Here is a 22417-nt window from a genome sequence, read left to right as displayed (position 1 = left end):
GACCAAGAACATTCCTTCGCGTCGCTAATTACCGCCCTCACCTCACCACCTGTGTTGGCTCATTTTGATCCAATGGCTCGAACAGAGCTTCGCACCGATGCAAGCGGCCATGGCATTGGTGCTATACTCGCTCAGATACAGAATGGCACCAACCGTGTGATAGCCTACGCTAGCCACCTTTTGTCGCAAGCGGAACAAAATTATTCTTTAACTGAGCGGGAATGCTTAGCCCTCGTTTGGGCTATCGCGAAATTCCGTCCGTACTTATACGGACGTCCGTTCGCAGTCATCACGGACCATCATGCGCTTTGCTGGCTGTCGACGCTTAAGGACCCGACAGGAAGACTCGGCCGATGGGCACTTCGATTACAGGAGTACACGTTCTCGGTTGTTTACAAATCTGGAAAGCTGCACAGCGATGCTGACTGCTTATCCCGTCACCCCGTTGATCCACCTAGCTCCACTGATTTGGAATCCGATGCCTCCGTTTTAGCCATCACTGACTTTTTGAACGTGTCTGACGAACAGCGCCGAGATCCATCGTTGCTCACCATCATTGACTGCCTTCAATCGCGTTATGCTGACCCTTCTCTTAGCAGATACCTGCTTCAAGACAACATTTTGTACCGCCGCAACTTACACCCCGACGGCGCGGATCTTTTACTCGTCGTACCGCATCACCTGCGAAAGGATGTTCTGCGACAATTCCACGACGCTCCAACTTCTGGACATCTAGGAGTCTCCAGAACTTACGACCGCATTCGACGACGAGTATTCTGGAAGGGTCTGTACCGCTCTGTTCGCCGTTACGTCACATCTTGTGACCTCTGCCAGCGCCGAAAGAAGCCTACGACTCCCCCTGCCGGCCTTTTTCAACCTATTGAAGTTCCAGCCAAGCCATTTTATCGAGTGGGGTTGGACTTGCTAGGTCCCTTTCCTACTTCTACAACTGGAAATAAATGAATTGCAGTGGCCACAGACTATGCCACTCGGTATGCAATCACTCGAGCGCTACCAACCAGCTGCGCAACCGACGTTGCCGACTTCCTGCTGTACGACATTATTCTCCAGCATGGCGCTCCGACTCACCTGCTCACAGACCGTGGTCGCTACTTTCTATCTCGTGTGGTTGATGACCTACTCCGATCTTGTGCTACCCATCACAACTTCACCACATCTTACCACCCTCAGACTAACGGCCTTACGGAGCGCCTAAACCGCACATTGACGGACATGCTTTCCATGTACGTATCTACCGACCACACTGATTGGGACATAGCTCTTCCGTTCGTAACCTTCGCCTATAACTCGTCGCGTCATGAAACAGCGGGCTACTCTCCTTTTTATCTACTCTTCGGACGTCATCCCTTACTGCCCTTCGATACACTGCTTTCATCAGACCACCCATCCTCCACTTCGTACGCTCAGGATGCGATTACCCGGGCCCTCACGGCACGCGCGGTAGCGCGCGCTCGGTTATCGTCGTCGCAGACAGCACAGAAGTCCCTTTACGACCGTCGACATAGAGATGCCGTTTTTTCTGCGGGATCTCTTGTTCTCTTGTGGCTCCCATCTCGACGTGTGGGCCTCTGCGAGAAACTACTATCGCGATACGCCGGGCCCTACCGAGTCATTCGTCAGGTCAAACCTGTGACCTACGAGATTTCCGCTACCACAAACTCATCAGCTGCTGCACCCAGAACGGAAGTAGTCCACGTTTCTCGTCTCAAGCCCTACAACGCCGACTCGCTCATTTAAGAGGCACCGAGACGGTGCCTTACGGGCCGGGGTGATGATACGTGTATTAAACTGTCACCCCGACACATCTGAATTGGCACCCAAACAAATAAAGAAGACGACAACGTGGTTGTAGTGGGTTGGACTCTCGAGCTTCTCCCGTTGGCCTGCATGACTGTGCGCTCTTTAAGCCGTTAGCAAGACCAGCTCTCGGTGAATAAATCTTCCCCGTAACAATATATATATATATATATATATATATATATATATATATATATATATATATATATATATATATATATATATATATATATATTCAGCAGGAAGTTCAAGGGGTCTGGTACGTATAAAGAACACAAGCGAGTACACGTACGAAAGAGCAATACTTTTATGCCAACGTTTCAGCCGTGGCACGGCCTTCGTCAGGGAAGGACGAAGGCCGTGCCACGGCTGAAACGTTGGCATAAAAGTATTGCTCTTTCGTACGTGTACTCGCTTGTGTTCTTTATATATATATATATATATATATAAGAGAAAGAAGTTATACCTAAGGGCTCGGTTTTTGTTGATTTAAAGCAATATTAATGCGATCTAACAGACAATAATGCCAAGGAATGTGTAGGGGAAGTTATTAGAACCAATTAAACGTAAATAGGAAGAAAGAAAAGTGGACGAAAAAATAACTCACCGGGAGTAAGAATCGCACCTATGACCTTCGAATAACGCATTCGCTGTTCTAACGACCGAGCTATTACGGCGGCTATTTCTCCAGCCACTTTATTGGGATTACAAAAAAAAAACGCTCGCTCTACGAGCCGCGCTTACCTCCTCGTCGTTCCGAAGGACATGCGGGACGAAGTCCTCTCCACATCTGCTTCACATCTGGTCATCTAGGTTATTCGCGAACGCTCGCCAGAGTAAGCGAGGTGTACTACTGGCCCGGACTTTCGGAAGGCCGTTCCCTGACGAAGGCCGTGCCACGGCTGAAACGTTGGCATAAAAGTATTGCTCTTTCGTACGTGTACTCGCTTGTGTTCTTTATATATATATATATATATAAGAGAAAGAAGTTATACCTAAGGGCTCGGTTTTTGTTGATTTAAAGCAATATTAATGCGATCTAACAGACAATAATGCCAAGGAATGTGTAGGGGAAGTTATTAGAACCAATTAAACGTAAATAGGAAGAAAGAAAAGTGGACGAAAAAATAACTCACCGGGAGTAAGAATCGCACCTATGACCTTCGAATAACGCATTCGCTGTTCTAACGACCGAGCTATTACGGCGGCTATTTCTCCAGCCACTTTATTGGGATTACAAAAAAAAAACGCTCGCTCTACGAGCCGCGCTTACCTCCTCGTCGTTCCGAAGGACATGCGGGACGAAGTCCTCTCCACATCTGCTTCACATCTGGTCATCTAGGTTATTCGCGAACGCTCGCCAGAGTAAGCGAGGTGTACTACTGGCCCGGACTTTCGGCAAGCGTGAAGCAGTACGTCAAAAACTGTCGTGAATGCCAGCGTTGAAAGTCGCCACCAAGCAAGCCGGCTGGATTACTTCAGCCAATTGATCCACCCCACAAGCCCTTTGACCAAGTCGGCATGGACATTCTCGGCCTATTTCCTTTATCGTCTGACGGCAACAAATGGGTCATTGTTGCAACTGACTTTTGACCCGCTAAACTGAGACACAGGCGATACCACAAGCCACGGCTTCGGAGGTAGCACAGTTCTTCATGTGCCGCATCGTTCTGCGACACGGTGCTCCATCTTACAAATAGAAGTACACACGCCGTAGTTTGGCCGCGTGGTTCCTTTCGTTCAAAGTAGCCACGCGCTCGAAGTCGACCAACCAGTCCTTGACGTCTTCGAGCTCGGTGCCATGAAACGGTGTCGGAACCTGTGGACTTTCGAGGGTGTACCGAGTCACCGTGGGGTTTTCCGTAACTGTTAAAGAGGTTTGAACGGACGTGCTCATTATACTGGTGTGAACTGTAAGTTAAGCTTCGGGTGGTAATCCCTTTATCCTGCGGCTTGTCCGATTAACAGGAGTGTTGACTCGCACTGGTCTTGTGGTGCCGCTTCCAGGAGGGGTCTGAAACATCCGTGAGGGGCTACTCCGCACCTCCACCAATTGTCACGTCGCTCCAGGAGTGTCGACAAGGTTTACTGACGTCTGAGCAACAGGGCTCTAACCAAGCGCGTCGGTTGGCTTGTTTTCCAGAGGGGGGGGGGGGGGCACGCGCAGTTCCTTCTCTTTTGTGGTGTGAGCCTTCGCCTTGGCATACGACCCACTACTAGAAGTAGCTGGCAATATGCAATGGGCTCAACTTCATAGTTGACAGGAGATGTTTGCCGCACCACACGATAGGGGCCATAGTATTTCGACGAAAGCTTCGGGGAAAGACCGGGAGGGGTAGACGCGACCCAGAGCCAAACCAGCATTCCTGGGTTATACTGTACAGTAGACGCAGAGGAATCGTGGTCAGTTTTCTGGCGCCATTGGTCTTGTGCGGTAAATGAGCGAGCGAGTTGACGACACTCTTCGGCATAAGCAGCTGCTTCGGAAACAGGCGTCGCTTCGAAAACATCAGGCCTGTAAGGGAGAATGATGTCCATAGAGCATGATGGCTCACGTCCGTACAAGAGGAAGAAAGGAGAAAAGCCAGTGGTTGTTTGCGGCGCAGAGTTGTACGCGTACGTGACAAAAGGGAGCACTTGGTCCCGATCAGTGTGGTCGTCAGAGGCGTACATGGCAAGCATATCTCCAAAAGTACGGTTAAAGCGTTCCGTCTTGCCATTGGTTTGAGGATGGTATGCCAAGGATTTCCGATGAACAGTGCGACATGCCTTGAGTAGCTCGTCGACGGCGTTCGAGAGAAACACGTGTTCACGGTCACTCAGTAATTCACGAGGTGCACCGTGTTGCAAAATGAGATGGTGAAGAAGAAAGGACGCAACGTCTTTCGCAGTGGTAGCACGCAGCGCAAATGTTTCAGCGTAGCGTGTCAAATGATCCACGGCGACGATAATCTACCGGTTGCCTCGAAGAGAGTTGGGTAGAGGACCATAAATATATATTCCGACGTAGTCGAATGGTCTCGCTGGGCAGGTTAAGGGTTGCAAAGGGCCAGCAGTGCTGTGAGAAGGCGTCTTGCGTCGTTGACACGTGGTGCATGACCGAACGTACTAGCGAACGTGCCGATACATGCCGGAGCCAGTAGTATCTTAGACGAAGGCGAGAGTAAGTCTTAAATACTCCAGCATGGCCACACTGGGGGTCATCGTGAAAGGCAGCGCAGATGTCCGAACGCAAATCACGAGGGATGACAAGGAGCCACCTACGGCCGTCCGTCACGTAATTGCGGCGATACAACAAGCCTTCACGGACACCGAAGTGTCTTGCTTGACGAAAGAGGGAGCGTGAAGTCGTTTCTGACGAACTGTGAGAGAGGACGTCGAGCAAAGAATTGATCCGGGGATTTTTGCGCTGTTCGGATGGCATGTCAGTGATGCCCAACGATGACGAATCGCAAATGGCAGTTGATAAGCAGGCAAGGTCAGGAGGCAGTGGAGAACAGGATAGTGCATCGGCGTCTGAATGTCTGCGTCCTGAGGGATAAACAACACGGATATCGTATTCCTGAAGGCGTAAGGCCCAACGAGCGAGGTGGCCAGTAGGATCTTTCATGGACGCTAACCAGCATAAGACATGGTGATCTGTGACAACATCAAGCTGGCGTCCGTAAAGGTAAGTGCGAAATTTTCCTATAGCCCAAATGATAGCCAAGCACTCCTTTTCCGTGACGGAATAGTTGGACTCTGCCTTCGTTAGGGTACAGCTGGCATAGGCGACAACGTACTCGTCGCAGCCATCCTTGCGTTGAGCGAGAATGGCACTGAGGCCGACACCGCTTGCATCCGTGTGAATTTCAGTGGGTCCATTGGGATCGAAGTGGCGGAGAACTGGCAGAGAACTGGCGGGGACGTGAGTAGCCGGCGCAACGCCGTGAATGCGTCATCGCAGTGGGAATTCCAGCCAGAGAGGTCCGCGCTACGGGAGAGAAGCTGAGTCAGGGGGGCAGTTATAGAGGCAAAATTGCGAACGAAACGCCAAAAATAAGAACACAAGCCTACGAAACTACGAAGCTCCTTTAGGGTAGTAGGCTTAGGGTACTCGGCAACGGCACGCAGTTTGGCAGGGTCTGGCGATATTCCTTCTTTTGAAACGACGTGGCCGAGAATTGTGAGTTTGCGGGCGCCAAAACGGCATTTCTTGAAGTTTAGTTGCAACCCGGCTGCCTTAAGGCACTGGAGAACTTGTTCCCGACGGGAAAGATGAGTTTCGACATTCGCCGAGAATACAACTATGTCGTCTAAATAGCAAAGACAGATGTGCCATTTAAGTCCCCTGAGGACACTGTCCATCATTCTTTCAAAAGTCCCAGGCGCATTGCAAAGACCGAAGGGCATTACGTTAAATTTATATAAACCGTCAAAGGTCACAAACGCCGTTTTTGGACGGTCTGGTTCAACCATTGGCATTTGCCAATATCCAGAGCGCAGATACAGTGAAGAGAAAAACTCCGCACCTTGAAGGCAATCCAAGGCGTCATCAATGCGTGGCAGGGGATAAACATCCTTGCGTGTGTTGTTTAGTAGACGATAATCCTCGCAAAACCTGACGGAGCCATTCTTTTTTCGCACGACGACCACTGGCGAAGCCCAAGGACTGTGTGAGTGCTGAATAACACCACGTTGCAGCATCTCGTCGACGTGTTAAGTGATGACGTCACGCTCAGCCTGCGAGACGCGGTAGGGGCGCTGACGAAGTAGAGTATGATGACCGGTGTCGATATGGTGAGCGACAACTGACGTGCGTCCCAAGGGAGGTTGTCCGTGGTCGAAGGAGGCGCGGAAACGGTCAAGTAGTTGAATGAGCTGATTGCGCTGGTCTTGCGTAAGGCCGGTGACTACGCTGCGCAACAGAACGTCTTCGTCAGGTAGTGAGGGCGTGGTGGCAGCTGTGACAGCAACCACGGACATCGGTGTTGTATCAGAACGGGCATCGAAAGGAAAGATGTCATCATAAGTGTCAAGACTCCCAATACATTCGCCATGCAATAAGGTAGCGGGACAAGAGAACGGATTGCACACGTACACGGCACTGGAGCCATCGGCAAGTGTTATGACGGCAAACGGGACGACAAGGTTCCGGCGACGAGCGCATTCTTGTGACGGCATGAAGAGGGCAGTTGAATCGGAAACAGAGTTGCACAAAAGAGATACCGCGGCGACCGAAAAAGCAGAAATGACGACGTCAGCGGCGACGATCACCTTTTTGGGTGAGCGAGGGAGATCTATGAATGTCGTGCTGAATGGAAACAAAACGAGTTGAGCACGAGCGCAGACGACAACCGCATGATTAGCGGAAAGAAAATTCCATCCCAGGAGGATTTCATGAAACGCATGCGGAAGGACGACAAATTGTCCAACGACAAATCAACAACGACAAATGGGAAGGACGACAAATCACTCCTTGAATCACAACACGAGCAGTGTATGTGGCAGAAGGTTGCACGTGTTGCGAACTCACTGTGCGTAAAGAAATTTCAACCAGTGGAGTCGTCACTTTGTTCAGTTTGCGGCATAATACTTCACTGATTATACAAATAGCGGCACCTGTGTCGACAAGGGCAGTTGTGGCGAAACCGTCCACAAACACGGCAATCTCGTTAGGGGGCGAAAGATGAGGCCTTGGAAACTTCTTTGGTGGCGCAGCTCTTGCCTCAGGAACTGCGACTGTTAGTTTTCCTCCTGGGCGTGGTTGGAACGGCGAAGCATGGGGGAAGAAGACCGAAGACGGGGTGAAGGAGATCGACGTCGGCTGAAGTCTGGTCGACGTGAGCGGGGGTCATGTGCATCAGGTGTCACAGGCGATTCTGATTGCCGAGGTATGTTGCCGGAATGCTGAACGTCATTAAAATAGATTCCACGGCGACGACAGTAGCGCGCGACATGTCCTCGAATACCACAGTTGTAGCAGACGGGCCGGTTATCCGGAGTACGCCAAGAGTTTATAGGTGCTCGAGGTGGTGGAAAGGGCCGATTTACCGGATAAACCGAAACTGGTGACCTGTAGTAGTTGGTGGCTGGACTGTATGAAGGGAGCGGCGGTTGAGCAGGAGGTCGGCGGACGGCTTCTGCATAAGTCAGCGGTGCAGCCACTGATATTGGGGACGTGGGCGAAGAGAGAGCCTCGGCAACTTGCGTCTGAATAGCACGGCGAAGTGAGTGGTCCAGTGTTGTGGGGGTCTCGTTGATGGTGGCGACAAGAGAGAGCTGTCGAGCAGCTTCCTCCTGGATGTACTGTTGAATTTGAGGCATTACCACGCTGTAGTCGGGGCCACTGCTTTTGCACTCCAAAGCCGAAATATCAGCTGTTTGCGCATTAGCGCCACGTGTAGAAATTCGTTGCTTGCGCAGCTCATAAAATTTTGACATAGCTGAATCACGGCCGTGACGGTCTGTTGGTCTTTGGCCACAAGCATATGAAAAGCGTCGTCATCAATGCCTTTCAATATATTCTTTATTCTGTCTGCCTCCGCCATCCTCGCATCATCTCGCCTACAGAGGCTGATCACATCCTCAATGTAGCTCGTGAAGCTCTCACCATTTCGCTGAAATCGTCCCCGCAGGCCCAGTTCAGCACGAAGCTTACGCATGGCTGGACGACCGAAAAATGAGGTGACGGCCTCTTTGAAAACCGACCAGGTGGGGATGTCGGCTTGGTGGTTGATGAACCATAGGTTGGCCAAATCCGTCAAGTAGAAGATGACGTGAGTCAACTTCGCAGGGTCATCCCACTTGTTAATCGCGCTGGCATGCTCGTACTCTGCCAGCCAGTCCTCTACATCTTGATCTTCTGTGCCGTTGTATACCGGTGGGTCACGCAGACGAAGTACACCAGAACACATGACAGGTGGCAGCGTGGAAGAGCCTTGTGGGGGATCGACGCGCTCGGTCATCGCGGACAGAGATGGTAGCTTACGTCTGCGGAGCTCCAGGACGTTACCCAGCACGTATCCACCAAAGAGCAAGGTTGCGTAAGAACACAGGTTATTATTCGAGAAACGTTAGCCGCAACAAGCTGGTACAGCCAGGAACCCGGCAAGCACGAGCCACACACGGACGTCAACGTCTTCTTTCACGCTGGCACAGAGCTGGCGCCACTATGCTTCGGTACAATATATATATATATATATATATATATATATATATATATATATATATATATATATATATATATATATATACACGAAGATTAATTAGCCGATATAACATACTAATTGTTCGGGGCTTTTTTTCGATTTTTTTAATTTTTATGTTACTTTGCGAACACGTGATCTGCCATCACCTTTAGAGACTCGCGGCAGAGATATCTGGCAGAGTCTTGCGTATGCCAACATGCATGCAACTTCTTCACTCCATCTCTCCAGGCACCGGCTGCATCGCATCGAGGAGTTTTGATGCACACTAGCCTGTTGCATGGGCAAGACATTCGCGATTATTGGTCGAAACCAGAGAACCTTTTGACAACAGTGGCTGATTTTTGAACTTTCTTATTTCTTTACTTGCAAATAATGAGAAAGTGTACTACAAAATACGCAAAAAAATGTCAATGTAGCTACAAAGTTGCCCCTGCACCAGCTTCAAATTTTTAAGCCACAAGAGGCCTTAAGTGGCCAACTTGGCGAAATATAGCCACCGATGGCAACTTTGGTTGCTCCGATGCTTGGGTTATGGCTGGCCACTTTGCAAATACGAATAAAATCAGTGTACAAATTACGTTCTTAGTTCACAGTTAGGCTGGCGTTTAAGCAGGTATAGACGTGCTTTATTTCAAGGCAAAAGCGCCGTGGAGCTTCAGGGATAACGATTATAAGGACCCACTTGGGCAGTGTCTTGGTTAAATGTGCTGTAAACAGTTGTTTTCATTCCATAAGATGCTACATTGTATAATTCATTGACGCATAAATGTATAAATTAATAGTTTGCATATTTATGTATTTGTATTTAACGGATACTGAGTATTTTTATTCCGATAACGTGGCCTGCCTACAGGAAAATGATTTTTGTCGCATTTCTCTCCTCGTTGCTCCATAAAAATTCAGAACCAACTACAACAACGCAGGCGTGGAAGGCCAAAGCGTACTCAACAGTGCATAAGGGTGAGTTTAATACATAGCCAAGCAGAGCCGTCACTTGCAGTGTGTTTTCGTCAATATGCATACAACAACCAATAGAAACAGAGTGAAGAGGCTGGATAGTTCTCATTCTTAGTAATCCAACGTTCATTTAGGGTCGACTCTCACTCATCACAGTTACATAGCAGGCGACGTGTGCTACCAGTGTCAAGAACGCCGGTTTGATCTCACGTCATCGTGGCTACGTTTCGGTGGAACTAAATACTGGAACACCCGCGCACATTGGTTTAGGTCCACACCAAATACTCCGATTCGACTGAATTAGCTCTGAGGGTCGCACGACGACGGGCCCCATAACCGCATCATGGTTTGGCATGTGAAACCACATTAGTTAAGTTGTGGCTAGCCTACATCACCACCAGCATGATGTTATTTTATTGCGTTATCTTCGTATTTCGTATATTTCACTTGAATATTTTAATGTACGTTAAGGAAAAAGTGTTTAGCGCAAGGTAACGAAATATTGAAATGACTGCTTTTTTGGGTTAATTGGTGCTTCTACGCTGCCTAATTACACATAATACATTTCGTGAAAAGCAGGAGAGCGGATAAACCCGACGCTTCAGTTTCTTCGCTTCGGCGTCCCTCTTTTTGACAAAATGTATTTCGCGCATCAGTCAAGTGTACCTCATCACTGTAAGGAAATCGGGAAAGTACAGTTGAGCCATTGTTACCGCTCCGATAATGTTATCATGAACCATTGTAGTAGTCATAAAGTGACGTGGTGGACCTAACGAAACGTTTACATTCTGTACGTGCACATCCGCACGCACGCATGCAAACGCGCACGTGGACATATATAAGAGTACTTGAGCCACATCCCTTCCTCCATTCTAAACGAAAAATACTCTTGGCTAGACCCTTGTCGTGAACCTTTTTAAACGGCTAGTATATCGAAGAAAAATGGAAATTCAACGCGGTCAGCAATTCCCAAGAATTGGGGACATGTGAACAAGGTGCCATCTCTCGGCGGTAAGAATACCAGCCTGCCATAACTGAAAGGGAAATCGGTAAGTAAAATCATGCTCGGATAGGCTTCAGCGCACATTTAATGAAGATAAAAAAGACACACAGAACTAAGACAAGCGCTCGCTTGTGTTCTGTCATTTTCAAAAAAAAAATTCTTGAAAAAAAAACTAGTTATCAAAAATGACTCCGGGTATATACCAGATCCAGTAGTAAGTTCTGTTAAAATTGTAATGTCACACTACAAAGCGTGTGTCTTCCGAGAACAATGGGTCTTTTCCAAAAGACTAGCCTGCGCATGTGCAGTAGCTGTCAGGTCACGTGCGCCGGGATTTTTGGAGGTCACTGGGTCGCACCATTTGCAAATTATTATGAAAAATACCTGGCCCCCGAGATTTTTTACTGACAGCTTGGGAGGCCAGTGACTCCCAGTGTCGATTTCGGCGATCTCCACTAGAGGCACTTTTTGGACCTGAAAAGGCCCATTGAACACCACCCGCAGAAATCTGTACATGGGATCCCATTGTTCAATAATACACTCTGGGAAGCCACGCGGTTTGTAGTGTGGCACTGTAGCATTGGCAGACTGTTCAAGTAAGTCTCTGCTTCATCGAACTGGTATTCAGTTCTGATAACTAGCTTATTTCACCAGATGTGATTTCTTTCTACTACTTGCCGTTCACTTCCTGAAATCCCCACTTAGGTGGACGAGAGATGGCGCTACTGGCAGATGTCCCCAAATCCCGGTTATGCTTAGTTGCTCTACACAAAAGCAGAGGCAAGGGTCGAAAACTCATGAGCCTGCGAAAGGTACCTTGCACATCTGTCTTACATTCACCATTGACTGTGAATGTAACTATACTACTCTCTATACGCCGAAAATGAAAAAAAAACTCAGGGTCCAGCCAATTTTTCGATTCGAGCAGCAGTTTAAAAAAATAACATGAAAAAAGTACATGAACAGAACGTCTAGATTTTAAATAGCTTTATAGTGTACTTGTCCGAACAATAATAAGGTAAGCTAGGTAATGGAAAAAATTTACGTTGTTTTTGTAAAATATACCAAATACATGATAGAGGTAAAGAAAACGATCAGATCTAGCCACAAAGGAATCGAGAAAAGATTGCCTTATTATTACAAATATTGTTAACATCTGTTTTTTTTACATCTCAGGTTTGTTGTCGTGGAAAGTGTAGAAAACACGAAAGATATGGCGTGCATCTTCACGTCCTATTTTTCACAATGATAACAGATGGGAGGACCCTTTTCCGGAAGTGATCATGAACCACATAGCCCGTCAGCAATACTCCGTGAACATTGCGATTAGGCGAGAAGCTTCAATCAAGGGATGTTTAAAAAGAAAAAAAAACAGCAACCTCTTTGCAGAATGGCTTTCTGAGGTATCTACATATAAGCCATCGCCCTGAGAACATGTCCAAGAGTAGCGTTAAATAATTATATGTTGCAGCCTTGAAAAACACAAGTCCGCTTGTCAAAACGTCCGCTCCAGCCTCCTCCTATTGTTCGAAAATTTCTCATTTCAAGCTTCCAGTTTCCTCTTCTTGCCGTCTGCTAGGCAAACATAGCAACGTAGCCAACGTATTACCGCAACGGTGACATAGTTACTTCTGTGACGCCGTGATGTTTAAAGCGCATACCCTTTGAAAACTTCTTTTACCATGAGACAAATGCAAAGGTATTCTTTGTTAGGTGACTTGCAGGTAAGTATGTATTTCTGCTGAGACATTGCGTCAAGTTATAAAAACGTAGTCAGTGATAACCAAATACGCACAAGCTTTGTTTGTAAATTTTTAAGGTCATTTCACGAAATAAAAAAGAAAAGGTTTTTCATTGCGTAATTATTTTTGAAGGATATTCCTTGGGGTAAAGTTTTACGAGCATAATAATAATGGGCACAGGCAACTGTAAGGTTAGTGGGCGTACATACATACAAATTATTTAAAACGGTAAAAAAATTGCTAAATAAGTCTAAGTGTACGAGAACTGCAGTATTAATATGTTCACAACATTTATATAGGAGGAAAGGAAGTGAAACATATGAATAAACGTTGGGTAGCATTGTTGATCTCTTATGGTTTTTACTAAGGCCAGCAGCACACTTGCTTTAGCGTCAAGTCACAAAATTTAGTACCAGGCTTCAGGTGAACCGCAACAAGCTGCAGTGTGGAACGCATGCATTGAATGACATAAGCATTATAAGTTGATAGAGTGTTGTGCGCACGCTTAGGCCGCTTCAATGTACACAGTCCAAGCCATCCGGATTAGGTGAGAGACCTACAAAATCACGCGAACTTGTCTCATCGAGCAAATGCTTGCCTCTGAAGTATTTTAAATTCGCACATTATTCCAGGTCGCAGCTCAACACCTGCATCACCACTGAGCTTTTCCGAAACTGTGGTGCCGTCTGCCGAGAAAACTACGGCGACTACGCCAGTACATGTGCCTATCACGAGACGGAAGAGTAGTACACGCTCTGCAGCATCAACACTCACATCAACGACTACCACCATGACAAGTGCGACGAAGACTACAACCACCCCTACTACTACCACAACAACTACAACAACGCCTACTACCGCGATAACGATAACTACACTTACCACTACTACTACGACAACAACTACGACGACAACAATAACTACTACGACAACAACTACTACTACCACTATTAGTACAACCACTACTACCACCACTAGTACCACTACTACCACCACCACTACGACTACGACGAGCACAACTACCACTACGCCGACGACTACTACTACGTCCTCTACGACGACCACAACTATCACTACGATGGCGATGACGAAGATGACAACTACTACTTCACCTACTACTACGACCCTTATGACGACCACAACTACTAATACGAAGATGGCAATGACAACTACCACTACTAGTACGACCCCTAAGACAACAACAACAACTACTACTACCTCCACCAAGACGACAACAATGACTACTATTACTACGACCCCTACGACGACCACAACAACCACTATGACGACCATGACAACGACAATGACGACTACTACTACCACTACAACCACTACAACAACAACGACAACGACTACTACTACTACTTCTACTACAACCACCACTACTACAACTACCACAACGTCAACCACCACTACTACTACTACTTCCCCCACTACAACAACAACGACTACCAGTACTAGTACTACTACTACCACTACTACGACTACAACGACAACAACTACGTGTAAGTACACTCTTAAACATTAGTTGAATTTACTATAAGGTGGTACTGTTTTTTGCAACATCCACAACCTATGTAGAAACTACGTGCAGTAACTGTAAGGTGAATAAATTTACTACTACGGCGCTTAGGATTTCCAGGTACAACCTACAGAAAAATATTAGAATAATCATGGTAAATACATAACATAAATGTTACTTCATTGTCGTTATAGCTATCAACACTGCGAACTACAATTACTCGAGAGTATGTCTGCGCATACTAGGTTTATGTTTGCCGTCAGCACTTTGATCCTAAGGAAATTAACGCGATTAGACAGGTCATTGTGGAAATGACTTTTTCGCGTTACTATAATTAAGAATTTCCTAATGCTTCATGCGAGTGCTTGGTAAATACATACCACAATGACGTCTTCAGAGAGTTAACTATTCACATACGCATCAAACAAGCATAAACGATAGCACACACACGTTTCCTGAACGTGAACTGTAGTTCTGTACTAGGGAGCGTTTATAATTTGAGATATGCTTTCACAAAATTGGTCGCCGCTGAGATGTACCTACAAAATTACTAAAAGAAAGCTAGCACTTCACTTTGTCCCTGCTGTGCTTACCATTGGGATTACAAACACATGTCAGATAATAAAAGAACTTTGTTTCTTGTTCGTCGACACGCTGTATTGTTCTCCTGGGCTTACTTTAGCTGCATGTATGTCTACACTTTTCGCAAATAAGCATGTCTGTTCTTACTGGGGGCAGAACAACGGCGTTGTAGGAAAGCGCACTTCGAGTGATAATATTAGATGTATTCTTATGCTCTTAGTGGAAGATGAATCTAAATGGGCATGTGCAGTACGCTCAATGACCCATAGCGTTACCGTGTTAGCGTGGTTAACGTTAGGTACATATAACCTGGCAGCAGTCTTGCACATATGCTCTCAATTGAATTTATCTGCTGCGAGAAAAGTGGACTGATTCACTTTTTTCGTATTAAAACTCAACGTAAGATGGACTTGCTTGCTTTTAGGCAGCTATAACGAGCGAATATCATGAATAATTTAGTGTAGTTTTTTTTACATTGTTTCCCATTGTCAGCGTCCTTGTGCCTAAAAAGAAGATAGGTATAAACAAGTCTCCAAAGGAAGAGGTGTTGCTCTTAGAGCTTGTTTATTGATTTACCTTTATTGTTCCAAATAGTACTACTATTCCTAACACAGGCGAGCATTCTCGCCTGTTTGCTCATCACTTTTGTAGAGAATCCATCCTCCACCAGGTCACGTCGCAGTTCTAACCTGGCCACGCAGACGCTATCTCACTATACAATAGCGCGAAGTTCGCAACGAAAATTTGCGGCATAGTCACGCTATTCTGTTAACTCTCGCTTACCTGCTACAGGGGTTTAGTAGTTATGATGATTCACGGGGGAGTGAATGCCGGCTGTCGTGGCCGCATTTTCGATGGATGAGAAAATGATTGAGGTCCGTGTGCTTAGGTATATGAGCACGCGGTAAAAAAAAAAAACAGATGGCTCTAAATTCTGGAGCGCTCCACTACGGAGTTTTTTATAATCATATCGTGGTCTTGAGATGTGAAATTTCAGCAAATATATTATTATTATTATTATTATTATTATTATTATTATTATTATTATTATTATTATTATTATTACCCCAGCCATCAAGATAACTCTAAACTAAAATTGTGTAAACTCGTGGGTTTTACGTGTCAAAACTACTTTTCAAATTGACCACTCGTTGTGCACCGATTCCGCCATTTTGTTGTCATGAAAAAAAGGTGACGTCAAAAAGTGGAAGAGCATACATATGATTAAGAAGCTCGTCGTAGTGCAGCGCTACGAAAATTTTCATCTGGTATTTTTCATCCTGTGCCGACATCGCGCACTGCAGGATCCTCTAGCGTATCCCCACCAGAGATATGCCAACGCCACCGCACTTCGCTTATGGCATCGTGTTCTGAATTTCTCCACACACAGCGGACCGGAGTTGTCACACATGAATGAAAATGGTTTCGATAGGAGACTCGTGTTTACAATCACAATGGTAAACACGCCACAGATGAATAGCATGCACCAATGGAGAGTGTGAAATTTATAGATGAAAGCTATTCCAGCGTGGAAATCTTGTCACAGCAAAAAGACGGACGACAACTTCGATTTGCTAAGATCGGGCTTTATATAACATTTTGCGCGGCTCGTAGCGGCCGTGAAGACCTACGAGTGATCACATTAGTCTCCGAGGTCGAACTACGCTTTTGTTAGCTTGTTTCTCTGTAATTGAAACGTCTGTTTTTATATTTTTAGATCTGCGCATACGTGTCTCGTGATATAAATAGTGAGCACCAAAAGCATACATACACATGATTTCATGCAATTTATCATTCCTGTGCTACGTGACGTACAGATACCTCAGGCATGTGCCTAATGCACACGCTGTTTTGGTTCTTACAAAATCATATAACTTCAACCTTATCTTAACCGGAGTATTCATTACTGTGCTTGCATGTTGCTGTATAATTTCGAAAAAAAAACACGCATTCAATGCGTGCTTGATTTTATCAATATATACCTTTGTTATTTATATTTTAAGTCATTTCTAAGAATTTGTTGTTCAATTAGAGCATGATCCAAACAGTTAGGTGAACACTTTCTTGTGGGCACAGCAGAACTGCGTCTCTGCAGCATATATGTAGTTTATTTTAAGTTCATTACGGAAACAGTTCGGTACAGCGCTAATGCATTCCCTTTTTAAGCATATTTACACTCCACGTAGTGCTTCATTTCACCCAAGCGTAAATACTCAAAATAATGATGTTCCACTTTTTGTATGTTTTCTCCTCAGATCGGCCAATCGATCCAGATTACGTTAAAAGAGGTAAGTTAATTAGTCATATATAAGACGTTTCGCGAGACCAGTTGGTATATGTTGAGCTGTTAGGAATTATTATCCGAAGCTAAAGCATTACACTGCAATGAACACAATTAAAACGTGTGAAGATATAACAAGTCGAAATTCCAATGCATATATTGTGCTGAATAGACAACTCTTGTTGAAATGCAAGACATTAAAGATATTACAGGCATTGGCTTTGAATACTGTAACGTCCTGGCAACTTTTAGCCATGCGGCTAAGAAACATCTTACATTATACAATCACAAAATCCCATGACACCATTTCTTCCGTGCTGCTGCTAATTCACGACAACTTCCTAGTGAAATACAGCTGGTTTTGCAAAAGACCGGTTCTATGTTGTTTTTGTTTTTCTGCAAGTGCCACACTTTGCTGCCCCACTTAGCCTTGCCTCGAGCTTTTCAGCTAAGTCAGTTGAGCCTATTTGAGCATGTGTCTACCAAATAGGCGAATACCGACATCTAATAATCCTGGTCTATAAGGCCTTGTAATATCGTTGGAGGTACAAACCTTTTCACCGCATTTTTTTAATATTACCAAGACCTTTAATCTCATAATGTTGAGCCCCTATACCTTGTCCTGTTTTCACTTCACTGTTAATAGCAATAGCGTTTGGCGAACATGCCTCAAGTGGCGGAATTCGGACCACCATCAGTTGTCTGACTTTTTTATTTAACTTTGATTTGCCTTTCAGAGCTTCATGGGCTCTTGTGCCAAACGCATGCTACAGCTTTTTTGGCAGTTCTAATACCGTTGAGTTGCGACTTCGTCATGGTCGACGTATCGGTTTCTACTCCTCGGCAACACCCAAAGTACCCTTACGTGGCGACTGTTGACATTATTCCAGGTATGCTATATTTATATTATGCACCCTTACTATATACGACACATCCAAGGGTCACCCTAAGATGATCATGGTACTTGGGGCGGAGGACGTCGCGGCTAGGCATGACCTAGATGCCACAACCGGCCGCGCAAAGTATGCCCACAACGCTGCTTTTTAGATTTTCAAGCGTTGTTTTTCCACTTGGCTTGCACACAAATGAACTTTTCGCCACCTCCACTCGGCGGATTCTACCAGCTACGTTTTCCATGTCGTCAGCTTACACTTTCCCGTCTTGTAAACCTGCGTTGATGTTAATTACAAAAATAAATGACTGCATATTACCTAGCTTCCTCAAAACATAAAAACAGTGTTAATTTTTTTATTTATTTATTTATTTATTTATTGAACCTCAAGACCAATAGCTCCATAGGAGACTGCGTAAGAACAGAAAGAAAGACATCATAACAAAGAGCTAGTACAATCAATGGTGAACAACTTTCTCCACTTCAAACTTCTACAATTATGAATAGGAAAAGAAAACAATAATGAACAAATATCTAAAAGTCCAGTACTTATACGATGATGGTGAGTGCCTCAGTGAAACCTTTGTACTGAGTCAATGCTCTAGCTGAGGGAAACAAAGGGTTGCACTCAAATTTCATGCTTTATGAAATCGTGATATACGTGTTTCTTGATAAGACCTCGGCATTGCTTGGGGATTGATTATATGCAGCAGTCCTTCAATATTAATTTGCCGACATATCGCCCTAGCCTCATTATAGTGGCCGACTAAATTATAATCCACGAAACGAAAATTACAGCTCACCTGACTACAGCGTAGGAGATGCAGCTCCACGCCGAGAGAACTTGGCACCTCGTGAAGCGATGTTTTGAAGCAGAGCTGATAAACGTGCTTCAGGAATCCGAGTGCAAGGAAGAGCGGGAGGCGAGGGAAACCGGGGAGGAAGTGGTGTGGCGGAAAGTTCTGCCGATGGTGATTGTAAAGAGAGAGATCGCTTGCGTAAAGTCCAGCACTTCCTAATGACCAGCGTTTGTGGTGACATCGTCCCTGCCGAAATGAAAGCACATCGGCATACCGTCGCTGTAAGTGAAACGTGAATCAGTGCTTTGTGTTATATTAGGGTCTTCTACAGTTTCATTTTTAATTTGAACTCCCGATGCCGCTGCAAAAGGAGTTTCTTGTCGAACGAAACAACAGTCACAATGGTACACGTGCAGTGACCTTGGTTCAGTGGAGGGTTTAAGCGGACACTGAAACGAAACCGTAAACCGGTCGATACGCGTCCAGTAATCCTAAAGAACATTCTTGTCCTTCCTTCGTTTCCTGATAAACGGTTTCGTGATTTGAACTACAGCGCTTGAATGTGAATGGTAAATTTCTATGTGTTCTCCTTCTCGTTATTGCTTTTGGATACATCGGCCTAGCAAGTGTTCGAAAATTCGTCGTCTGCATTATTTAACGCCGTTGTAATGCAACATACTCCCATTTTACCGTTCAGCATGCAGGCGCTAACGGACGCCACTTTCATTTAAAGTGACCTTGCAAGTCCGGGGGAAAACATTAAGTTGAAGCCTCCACCAGAACTTTTTGTTGCGCTCCATGAGTTACCGAGCATCAATAGCTGGTTTCCGTATATAGAATGAGTGATTTACTAAATTGACAAAAAAGGCACACCTTGTCCTCTCCCTATACCTTATAAAAAGAAACAGCTCAAGGATGGCTGCTCGCCTTCTGCAGTCAAACTAGTCTCGAGATTTCTTAAATGGTTCTCTGCACATTGTTTGCTCTGAATCTTATGTTCTTTTTCTCGTATCCTTATGCTGAAATTTAACGAGAATGATAAACAAACCTCGCACACGTGGGCTTCTATTGTCGCACAAGTAATCAGCTCTCTCTATTCCAGCGTCACTCGAAACGAAGGTAGTGCAGCACGCGGCACAGAACACGCCACTCCTGCTGTCGTTCAAGCGGAGCGTGCTCCGCAGTGGAAACTTTCAGCCGCAGGCCGTGGCCAGGGGCCTCTTCCAGAAGGTGGTCGACATGAAGGCGCACGGCATGGGACTCACCGACCAAGAAATCACGGACGTCGACGCCAGCATAGTCTCGCAAGACGCCCAGGTTCGTTCAGAAGAGATGAGTAACTTTCCATACATTTGAAGATTCAAGTATGCATTTTAGCAAAAATGTGTAGAGTTTTAACGTCCGCGAACCACAATACAGATATAAGAAACGCCGGAGTGGAGGGCTCCAAAAATTTGACCTCATGGGGTTCTTTAACGTGTGCCTAAACCTAAGTACACGGGCTTTAAACATTTTCACCACCATCCAAAATTCATCCCTCGCAGCCAGGATTCGATCTTTTGACTATCGGGTCAGTATTCAAGCGCTAATACCACTAGAATACCATGGCGGAGGAGGTGCGAATTTTATAAGCAAAAATGATTACAGATTAATTGCAAGTCCTGTATGGCCCCTTTGCCAAATGCTAATATTGTGGCCATTAGCAAACTTGTAATTCACAGTAGCAATCTACAGTCAAATTTAAATTTTAAAAATGAGCACTAAGAGACAAGAAGAGAAAACAGCATGACCGAAAAATTTACAGACATAAACATTGACTATCGAGTGGAAGCGCCCCGTGCTATCTTCAGACCACCCTTTCTAGCGCTGATGCGAGTTGTTTCAAAACCTTGATAAGAAAAAGTCGGCTAATCCAACGTAACAGGGAGTCGACGTTATGCGAAGCATGCGGAAGGAAGGTGACCATGTTGCAATTTTTATTGAGCAACGCGTAATGAAATGACGCTAAATATATGTAAAAATGTTGCGCGTACAGACATATGTTAAAGAGTTGTAGATGTTTATATAACCAGTTGTTTGCACTTTCACAACGCTGTCAACTGAAACATGGGTATTAGCAACGCCAGAAGCTGATATGAAGCGCTGATGTTCGCGAACATGCTGGCCCTGGGCACTGCTACTTAAGTCAACTTCAGCGCATGGCAACTAACCACAAATTACGTTAACCCGACATATGTGACGGCTGTATTAAAGGAGTACATGTGTAATGTTTGTAAAATGGGGTAGGTAGCACTGCAACCACTATTGACGTTTCACGAAAATCAGCGTCTATTTGAAGAGTAGTTCCGAGACCTGGCGTAGCTCTGGGGTAAAATGCTTCATTGCCACGCCAAATGCTTTGGTTCAATTTCAGCTGGGACCCTGACACATAGATAACATAGTCGGGTCGACGCTATCAATGTCGGGCATTTCTCGAAATTGCTCATGTGTGTTCTCGTCGTATCTGAGTAGATACTATAGTGTCAATCACCTGTTGCACATGCCCGCATTTCAGTGGCACACACCCGCCTGTAGGTATGGGTCACTCTCTGGTGGGAAGTGTTTGAAGACCTACGCGACAGCAATGTCACATATAATTATGTCTTGACCAGCACGTCATACTTGTCAAACCATCTTACCCTCCCATGCTAATCTTGGTTTACGCTAAGATATCTAGATAGATATCTTGGCGTAAACCAAGCTCGATATTAATGGTACAATGTACACGTGGGACAAGCAGTTGAATGCTCGGGCCAGAATTCGCAGTAATAATGGAACTGCTTCGCGGGATCGGGACTGACAGCAGGCGAGCAATAGAATTAAGCTACTAAACATAAACGCCCGAAGTGTCGTAAACAAGCTTGAAGAATTGGAGTGCGTATCGTTACAGCATGATCCACATTTAATTGCCATAACTGAGACATGGTTAAACGAAGACGTTACGAATGACGAAGTATTTCCCAGTTCATACAGCGTAATCCGTAAAGATAGGGCAACGAGAGGGGGTGGTGTGGCATTGCTGATTAAAGGTTCCATCAAGTATGAGCAGTTACCCCTTTTAGATGACCACGAAAGTGTTTGGCGCAAGATATTTCTTGACGAAATAGCTGTAATAATTGGCGTTATTTATAGACCCCCGGGAAGCCCGGTTGAATTCATTCAAAAAATAGATGATCACTTAACAGCCCTAACTAGTACCAAAAGCCGGATAATTATGGTTGGGGATTTCAACTTGGCTGGAATAGATTGGGAGGCGCGCATTCCTGGGCCCTTAGAGAAGCCTCACGCGGAATGCATATTGGAAACTATGGCAACACACAGTCTTATTCAGGTAGTTGACTGCCCCACGCGAATACAAGGACAGTGCCAGAGTTTGCTGGACCTCGTATTTTTGTCAGAGGAAACGTTTCATTACACAGTCGAAATTGAGGAAGGGATCTCTGACCATAAGATTGTCGTGGCCACGGTTCAAATTGCGAATAAGGGCGTAGTAAAGAATCCGATCGTGAAGGTTTACAATTTCAAACGCGCTGATGACACATCCATTCTTGATCTACTAGAAACTGCTCTTGATAAGATACCCAGAAGAAA

General features: G+C 45.5%; 1 protein-coding gene across 1 annotated transcript; it reads left to right on the top strand.

Annotated features, from left to right (window-relative positions):
- The first annotated feature begins 17075 nt into the window (after positions 1-17075).
- On the top strand, positions 17076-20143 carry LOC142765557 (uncharacterized). The gene is made up of 3 exons (XM_075866718.1): positions 17076-17102; positions 17833-17985; positions 19890-20143. Exons 2-3 carry the CDS (start codon positions 17910-17912, stop codon positions 20141-20143), a joined length of 330 nt encoding a protein of 109 aa, XP_075722833.1. The 5' UTR covers positions 17076-17102; positions 17833-17909.
- Positions 20144-22417: the final 2274 nt, after the last annotated feature.

The sequence above is a fragment of the Rhipicephalus microplus genome, chromosome 1 (assembly GCF_043290135.1).
Source record: "Rhipicephalus microplus isolate Deutch F79 chromosome 1, USDA_Rmic, whole genome shotgun sequence".
Classification (NCBI taxonomy): Eukaryota; Metazoa; Arthropoda; class Arachnida; order Ixodida; family Ixodidae; genus Rhipicephalus; species Rhipicephalus microplus.
The sequence above is the reverse complement of the archived record's forward strand: the minus strand, read 5'-3'. Positions and strand labels throughout refer to the sequence as shown.

Coding starts and splice junctions, on each gene's coding strand:
- LOC142765557 (XM_075866718.1), top strand. CDS start 17,910: ATGGTCGACGTATCGGTTTCTACTCCTCGGCAACACCCAAAGTACCCT. Junction 17,986..19,889: donor GACTGTTGACATTATTCCAG/GTATGCTATATT, acceptor TCTCTATTCCAG/CGTCACTCGAAACGAAGGTA.